Source organism: Corylus avellana, chromosome ca1 (assembly GCF_901000735.1).
Source record: "Corylus avellana chromosome ca1, CavTom2PMs-1.0".
In the NCBI taxonomy this organism is placed as follows: Eukaryota; Viridiplantae; Streptophyta; class Magnoliopsida; order Fagales; family Betulaceae; genus Corylus; species Corylus avellana.
The window spans coordinates 13,854,729-13,863,713 of record NC_081541.1 but is presented as its reverse complement, the minus strand read 5'-3'; the positions used below and the strand labels follow the sequence as shown (position 1 = coordinate 13,863,713).

The 8,985-nt window shown below is 35.3% G+C and overlaps 1 protein-coding gene across 4 annotated transcripts; it reads right to left on the bottom strand.

Annotated features, from left to right (window-relative positions):
- Nucleotides 1–2,363: 2,363 nt before the first annotated feature.
- Nucleotides 2,364–7,866, bottom strand: LOC132187705 (probable protein phosphatase 2C 40). 4 transcript variants are annotated; one of them, XM_059602119.1, is made up of 5 exons: nt 7,585–7,866; nt 5,676–5,858; nt 4,245–5,441; nt 3,282–3,546; nt 2,364–2,602 (listed from the first exon to the last, which is right to left on the bottom strand). In XM_059602119.1, the coding sequence occupies exons 3-5, from the start codon at nt 5,433–5,435 to the stop codon at nt 2,475–2,477; spliced, it is 1,584 nt and encodes a 527-aa protein (XP_059458102.1). In that variant the 5' UTR covers nt 5,436–5,441; nt 5,676–5,858; nt 7,585–7,866; the 3' UTR covers nt 2,364–2,474. The 4 variants fall into 4 exon arrangements, with proteins under 4 accessions (XP_059458102.1, XP_059458111.1, XP_059458120.1 ...); XM_059602128.1 differs by having other exon boundaries at nt 5,710–5,858; XM_059602137.1 differs by lacking the exon at nt 5,676–5,858 and having other exon boundaries at nt 4,245–4,990; nt 5,177–5,441.
- Nucleotides 7,867–8,985: the final 1,119 nt, after the last annotated feature.

Genomic DNA, 8,985 nt, shown 5'->3' with positions numbered 1-8,985 from the left:
ACCTTGTGGGTATTTTGGGCATACAAATTTACAATGGGTGTTGTTTTTTTTTGGGGAATTTAACTTTAGGGTAATTGGTAGTATTAATTGTAACTTGTTTGGTCTACTTGATGTTTGGATTACAATGTGCATGTAATCTTTGTCTGCAGTGTTTGAAATCTCCATGAATCAGGATTTGGGAGATGGTAACTTTCAAATTCGATTATTATTAGGACACTTATAGGCAATTTTATGTAAATACACATTACTTTCCTTCATTTAGGGTGAGGCTAGGGGGCCAAGGTTTTTGGTTTAACAGGCATCCCCTGATATTCCTTGGGGCTTGCTCAAGGATTCTGTCAAGGTCAAGAGGATTTTCAAAACAGGAAAAGTTAGGTGTTAATGTCCCACATCCATGATTAGTATAAAACTCCATGCTGTTTGGAGACTGGTTTTGGGGAGATAAAGAGATTTCCCACCAAAGACAAATTGGTTTTGTTTTGTTGTTCTTTAGTGGTGGGAACTACAGTGGGAGGATTGTGTTCCCAACCAAAGCCCTTTGTTTTGGAGATGAGGTGTGTTTAGTACAGTTTTTAGTCAGGTTTATATGGCATCTTCTCCAAAATTCCACTTTGATTGCTCTTGATTGGTCCTGCAAATCAGATAGAAATGAGGCAGAGAGCTTACCAGAGTGGGCCGGTGGGAGATAGCCCAAATGCTTAATTAAGCAATTTAAATAATAAATTCACCAAAAAATTTGTGTACCTGGACCTCGAGTTGTTTACATAATAGTCGAGCATTAAATGTGATTATGATGGCCGATTCTTACTCTATGTAAACCCTTAGCTTAGGGAGTGGTATTGTCAGAGCCGAACATTAGGTGTCAACGCAACCTCATGGTTGGTATAATTGATGTGACGTTAGTCTCATCTGAGCACTGTAGCCTTTCAAGTCATTGTTTCTGCCACAAAAAGATTACCTAGTCTCGATTGTGGTCAAAACTCGTGAGCGATGTTCGTGATCGTGGAAGCTGATGGACACGTGTGGGCCAATCCTCCACTCGTAACTTGGGCTTGAAAGGCGGTATGTCCAATCCCCAACAAGGTGTTCAATATCGTTGTCCATGGAAAATGTTTGTGAGGCTAAAGAAAATAATGGGGAGGGCTTGAGCCGGAAGAAAGAACAAGAGTGAGTATGATGAAAGACTTATATAGAGCACAAAGGAAATACAAGTGAAACTATGGAGTTTGTGTGGAAACTGAGATGGACAAAATTGACGTTGATAATAAACGAATTTTGATTCATTGGGTTTTAAGTTTAGAATAATACTTTTTTTTTTTTTTTCTCATTTATAAAAGACAAAAAGTAGCTTCAAAAAGAGCACCCTTAAAATCAAACCATAGGGCAAAGTGATGAATATTTTATCCTTTACTTCACCTTTGTTTGGTTTACAATACGTTCCATTCCTCTTCATGCCATTTGGATAGCATATTTTGATTCCTTTGGGTTAGTATGGTCAACCCAAATGATCCACTCTATTTGACATTCCAAAAAAATAAAAAATAAAAAGAACCTGACGACCATTTTGTTTTCTTCTTTGCTGTGGGTATCTATTTATTTATATTTCTTTTCTCTGGAGACATTCTTTATCATTTCAAATCAAGCCTTTTGCAGAATCGCAGATGAGACAAAATGTGTAGGAGAAATATAATATATTAGAATTGTGGAACCCTCTTTTTGTATGATAATGATTGATGCTCTCTATGAAACACCACTTTTTGTTTGCTTGTCCAGATTGTTCAATTTAAGCCACCCATTTTGCCTCTTCAGATTTGATTCATGGGCCACCCTGCCTGTCCAAGGACAATAAATTTGTGTGCCAAATATATATATATATATATATATATATATATATATATATATATATGCTAGTGGACTAGAAATCTAGTGAAAACCACCCAACTGAGGAGCAAAAAGCTTAAACAAAAGAAAGCTATTGTCAGAGTAGCTCCATTGTCACAAGCCTAGGGCCAAGAAGCTAAAAATATGGCCTTAGAAGAAACAAGTGGGATGATTATATTGAAATGAAAAGGCATGTTGGAGTAAAAGATTCTCAGAAAAAGAAAAATAAATGAATAAATTCCACACTTGGCTTTAGTTAGTCTAATAAAAGTTGTTGCTCCATATGGGAAACTAGACCATTTTGTTGGCAATATTTCTCTAAAGCCAGAATCAAGCAATTTGTGAGCCACCTTTGCAAGTTGCTCACCACATAAAAGTTTCCAGTACAATGAAAACAATGCTTGCCTTAATGCAGACAAGGGCACTGGTGCAATTTGTGAGTGTCATACAAGAATGTAGTACTAATAAACTTATGTACAGAATAAGAACAAAAGTGTTTCTGGCATCAAATATATACAATTTGAGAATTACATCTTTAAGGTAGAAACCACCAGACATATTATTGCAAGATGGAAGATGACCTTCTTAAAAACTCATATGCAAGTTGATGCCTTTGAGGTGCGATGGTTTGTTCCAAGGATGATCACAATTACAGTTACATCATCATGATATTTCCTCCTCCTACCAGCTGGAATATTCATTAATTCTTCCCTACTGAAACCTGCAACATTAAAAATTAATGGTTAGCGACTTGGGGGGATAAAATACTAGAAACATATATAGTTCATCTGACAAAAATAAGCTACAAAGATGATTAATGTGTCGGTTAATACTTCTTTTATAAATCCACTGCATTGATAACTACTTTTGCTGACTATCTAGCAAACCTGTTTTTAAAGTAGACGGGATTTGTGTATGTGTGAATTGCAATTATTGTCTTATAAGTTCACTTCCTGATAATTATCGGTTGAATTAACAACCAAAGTTCGTTCAATTATCAATGGCTTCCAGTTGGTTTTGTTTTCCAGAGACTTTAAAAATACCATTATTCTCTGATTCAGAGGGCATAATGTCGTCGCAATACGATAAGTAGGCATTAAATGTTACGGAAGATAAATAATTTTTAGGAAGACAAACTGCTATTTTGATATACTTACTGATTACAGTAGTAATCCAGATAACATGGGAAATTTAGGAATTTTGGCACAATGTTAAATGGGGCAACAATTCCACAAAGGATGCATGACATTTAAAAGAAACAAATCCTGAGGTAAAATCCAAGTATGATATTGAAACATTTAACACTAAATGACTAAATTGACAAGAGTGAAATATCTTTGTACTCGGAGAAGAGGAAATTTCATTACACAGTTTTCACATGAAGATATCTAAAGGTTTACCTGCACAGTTAGCTGCTCTATCTACAAGCTGCTCCAATAGAAACTTCGCTGGATCACCAGAAGAGTTGCTCAAGATATAAGAATGGACAAGCTTTACTGCCTCGTCATTGCTGAAGAAGTCAAACAAACCATCACTGCCAACTATAACAAAGTGATCAGATTTTGAAATTTGACGCACATTCAGTGATGGTTGAGTAGATACATATGGAGGGCTTATAAGGTTTCGAACTCGAAGAATACCCATCAGTGCATCATTCAGTTTTTTCTGCAATAAAAAAGAAACAACAGAATCATTGATTCATCATGAAGGAGAGAAGTATATTTGCTGAGAACACGGATGGATTAATATGACACGTTATGGGCATTAGGTCCAGTATCCATCAATTCCAGGATAGAAGTCTTCATGCCAAAAATTACTTCGGTATACTTCTTGAGAGAAAGACATTGAACATAGCAGAGGGAAAAGACATTTTGGCCATGGCAGAGAGAATTATCCCTGTATAACTTGAGTAACAGACTACAGTAGATTCCTGCGAACTTGTAGCTTGGATCTCATAGGGGAAATGCTTATTTTCATTACGAAACATAATACTAAATGTATCAACATGGAGTGATTAGAAGAGTTTTGATTCTCAATTTTAAATGGCAGTAGTCCTGTTATTGTTGGAAAGGATTTGAAGGTATAATAATATGAGGGACGGGGCTGGGGGAGTGCAGAAGGCCCCCTCTAGATCTGTTTCTGCTTCTCAAAACATATCATAGGATGGGGTGCTTCCACTTTTTTTGCCAAAAAGCATGGCATTGGATGTCTTAGCCATGTAACTTTCACATTTGAAGAATTCCCTATGAACTAAGATGTGATGCAATCCTTATGTTAGCCTGATTGAGTAGCCAAACACATAAAATATTGCAAACCTTTTACCCAAAAAAAGGAAACAAAAAAGCAAAAGGAAAAATACATACCTTTTTTAAGTAACCAACTCCAAAAGCACGAGTGACCTTCAATTTTCCTTTCACTTTTCCAGCTACAATGGTCATTGGGTCATCAGGATGATCACATAGAAGTTGAGTTTTTTCAACCTCATTGTCAACAGTATGACTATCAGTGAGCTGGATAGCTTTCAGTCTCTCATTCCCAGTCGTGTCAGCACCTTCACCATATGTTGCCAAGACAGCTCTGCTGTCACCCAAATTGAGTGTATACAAATCGTTCCCATGAAGAAGCACAACTAAAACACAAGATCCTACTGAAACCAAATCAGGACGGTCCTCCATTTCCTGCTCAACCATATTCAAAAAATCATTCTCAGCCTGATTAAGGGCACGTACAAAGCTATCAAGTACCCCATGCTGAAATGAGTTGGATGAGAATTCTATTCTATCAGATGATCCATTCTTGTTGATATGGTCAAGACTTGAATCCATGTTACTACAAATTCTTGATGGAAGCTTTTCCTCATGGATAATATTACTATCATCTAGAGTATGTTGGAAGGACGGATCCAAATACAGAATGTCAGAAGCTCTTGAGAAATCCAGCTTTGATTCATATCCTAATAAATTAAAGTAATATAGGATGGTCTCATATAGCGTACAAGCCAGAAAATCAGCTGCATCTCTCCCATTAAAGCCATCATAGATTCCACAAAAGAGCCACCCATTTTCTTCAGAACAAACAGCTTGAACCCTATCTTCACCAGCAGCCCCACCTGCCACTTGTACATCCATAGCATTAAGAAAACCTTCACTTCTTGAAGGAGCGCTCTTAGGTTTCAACAAATAAGAATCGTGATCACTTGGAGGGGATGGGCTGCAACTTAAGTTAGAAATGCTACTCTGAAGAGAAGATGATAATATATCCAACCTTGAAAGGTTTGGTGAAGAAGGAACCTTACGAAATGAATTAGGGGAATCCAAACTAGGAAGAATTTCTGCTCCTATCAAACCGTTGCAAATATTTGTGTTTGCCAGTGTGGCATTGGCACTCAAGGCAGCACCAGACAAGCAGGAGAAGCTGCTGGTCTTTCGGATTTCAGGGAGGATTTTATATCCATTAGAAACCTGAAAAGAGCTCCCTCTGTTGTCGTTGCATTGATAGCCGAAACTTACTTTAAGTTCTCCTTCGGATTTAATCTCAGTTTCTCCCCACATCATTTATGGCTGGAACAGTCAAAACACCTCAATTGTTAACGTTTTAGAAACCTAAAAGATAGGATGACCAACTTAACAAATTATATTTGTACGATCATAACATGCATACTTGAGTAGCTATAACATTTAAGAAGAACCTCTTCAAAGTTAATGCACAAAACTTAGACTGTCAACTGGTATTAGCAGTATTTCGTGGACATGAATTGTCAAGCACATCTTAGGAATCCATTACTGTTTACTTACTTGCTAAGGTGGAGGGAAAGGAACGGAGCTTTACCACTACAAAGGATCTTTCTGCGTTAGTACTTCGTTTGTCTGCTTGGGAAATACCCAAGTACAAGTCTCCAACTATTAAACTTGGTATCCTTATGAACTTTTTAGAAACACAACTTGAAGTGCTGACTGTATTATTGTTCTAGTACACACCTAGAAATAAAACTAGACAAAGTGTCAGCACAGAGCTTCAAAATCCAAATTTATCCTAGACAGCACAATATGTAAGACGTTTGTGTGGTGTGCATAACCGCGTCTATGTGTGAGAGAGAGTGTGTATGTGTATTTGTTTTCTTTTATTCCATGTGGGACTGTATCTCTAGGTCTCCATGGCTTTTTTTATTTTTTCCAGGCCAAAAGAAAGCATACTCTCCAACTTCAGTTAATGGTACTTGTACACTATACTTGATTTATCATTCAAGTAAGACAAACAGCTATAAGTACATTTTAGAAGGCAAGGAAAATGAAAATGCCGATACATGTGATGCAAAATTTCACTATGGCTGGATTGAAATTCATCATAAAAACTGACCATAAAACTTAAGGATAGATTGGACAAAAGCTTACACCAGCAAAATATGCTTCTAGGCAACCGTATCAATGAAATTTGATGCACATAAATGAAGATTCTGTTGATCATCAATGAGCTTTAAAGAAAATCTATAAATAGTGGAATAATGGATGTAAGTATAAATTTTCAAATGCTCATAAGTATGATCTTTCTTCTTGCATCATCATAATATTTTCGAGTGATAAATTCACTGAAGCTTGCATACTTGAATCAGATAGTGGAGTAACAAAACTACAAAATTCAGATCAAATTGTGCATATCTTCTGTTTTGAGAATAAGCTTTCTCTTATTGGAGCATACATTTAAAAGCCTTACGGATTTTATACACATAAAAGTAACTAGGTATGAGCCTGGATCTTGGTCATAACACAAGTTTCTAATATCTGTGATACACCATGAATTTCCTCTTTAAGTTCTAGTCCAACCTTGGTGAATTCCTCCGTTACAGTAATGGAACGAAAAGGGAGGAGGCTTGGGGAAAATTCAAGACTAGTGTGTCTACCATGATTCATATCCTAGGCTTTATTAGTCAGATTTGTATTAATTCATCTATGTGAATGTGATTCAGATTCAACCATCTAATCAAAATTTCAATTACAAGTGTCTTATGGTTCAAATTAGTGATAAAAAAACCTTACTATTAATTCAACCAAAATGAAATTGGCAAGGAAGCACTTCTTAGCCAAAAAAAAAATATGTGAGAGAGAGAGAATGCAGAGGACTATATTTATGTGTGTTTATGCTCAAGAATCTATGACTGGATCTCTCTCTTACTCTCCCAAAAACCCACAAACAAAACACTGATCTCAAAATTCAATAATGAGTATAATACGCAAGATTTATAGGAATCTCAATGAAAATTGAGACGGTAAGAAACTACAGAATATATGGAATACCACAGAAAATTTTATTTATTTATTTATTTTATGAATTGTTCATTCAATTAATTTCAAATAAGTCGTATCTTGTTTAAATTCATAAATAGAAAGAGAGATTCAAATGAGTTAATTGACCAAAATTTGGAGTTAATGGAAGAACAACATAAATAAAAACAGAGGCATACGAAGAAGCAATTCCCCCACATGGGTTTCCCTTCATTATGTGTAACCATGCATCAAAACATTCACTTGGCTACATTTTGCTTATACGGCTGAGTATTTCCAAACAAAATATAAACACCCATATAAACTATCAACATCCCAGGGATGCGTCAACAACTCAATACAAAAAATGAGGAACAAGTTCATACCATCATACAAAAAAATATTAACAAATTAACAAACACATGAAAATTAAAACCCAACTCACCTTTTTGGACAAGGCAACAAGTGACCACAGAGATAGCGGCGAACCCAGAATGCAGCTATGTATGTATATATATATACACGCTAACACTTTTGTATATATATATATAGTGACAGAAAGCGATGAAATATATTAATCAGGGAGTGTGGGTCGTAGGGACTTTGCAAAGCTAAAAAGCATAAAACACAAGCTGGAGCAGATCTAAAAGAGAGAGGGAGAAGAGATTGTAGTGGAGAATCTGTATCTGGGTGGTACGTAAAAAGCGTTGCTTTTTTGTGAAGGATTGGATGGTAGGGAATGAAGGAATGGGTCTTTGCAAAATTCAGCGGAATTTTTTTATTTTTTTAGAAACGTGTCATCGGCTTTTTTTTTTTTTTTTTTTTTTTTGTTACCGGTAATTCCGTTTTTTGAGTTCCACTAAAAACTCAAAACGTTTATTGATAGATATACGCTATTATCTTATTTTATATATATATATTTGAGCTAAATACTTATTTGCCCCTCTTGTAAAGAAGATTCTCCTTTTGTGGGTTGGGTTGTGTTTGAACTTTGAAACGAAGCCCCTACCATTACCAACCAATGCACATCTTTATCTATGGCTTTTTGCCAACGTTTGACAATTTTATTTTATTTTTTAAAAATTTTTTATAAAAATTTGACCAAGAATATGATGCTCAATTATTTGTCAACTTGATTCAAAAATGATATTGTCAGATGTAATAGAAAATACACAACAAATTTCCTTAATTTAGTGGGTTTTCCTCATTTCTTTATATTTAGCCCTTGGGGTGAAAGCAGAATTCACGCATGCCCAAAAGAAAAAACAAAGAGATAGTCAATTGGGGCTCCGCCCGTTGAATATGGAGCAGTAGCAAATATTGACCCGCCTCTTCTTAAGTTTCTTTTTATTTGATGTTGAGTGACGTTTTCTCATTGTTTAGAATGTCAATGATTTTGTATAAATTAGGTTTCTTGAACGATACCTTACAATTTTAAAAGAAATTTTAAAGGAGATGATAAACCTTATCTCCTTAAATTATTCACTTATTTGTACTTTTAACTTTAATATTTAAAAAGTGACACTTTACTCTCCGAAATATTTTTGAATTGACACTTTATCCCCCTACGTTGATACTTTACTCCTCAAAACTTACTTACTTCAGGAGGTAAAGTGTCACTTTTTAAACATTTGGGTTAAAAGTGTCTATGTCAAATACTTTAGGAGGGTAAAATATTACTTTTTAAACATTGAGGTCAAAAGTATAAATGGGTGAATAGTTTATGGGGTAAAATGTATTTTCTCCAATTTTAAATTATAGAATTTAGGCCAATTTCAATTATTGAAACCCTCAAAAAAATATTACATATTAAAAGGGTTGTATGTTATCGAGGTAGTCACAAATA

Excerpts from the sequence above, each read along its gene's own strand:
- LOC132187705 (XM_059602119.1), bottom strand. The coding sequence starts at position 5,435 with ATGATGTGGGGAGAAACTGAGATTAAATCCGAAGGAGAACTTAAAGTA. Across the intron at positions 3,547-4,244 it reads GAGTTGGTTACTTAAAAAAG|AAAAAACTGAATGATGCACT; the intron begins GTATGTATTTTT and ends TTTTTATTGCAG. Across the intron at positions 2,603-3,281 it reads TAGAGCAGCTAACTGTGCAG|GTTTCAGTAGGGAAGAATTA; the intron begins GTAAACCTTTAG and ends TTAATGTTGCAG.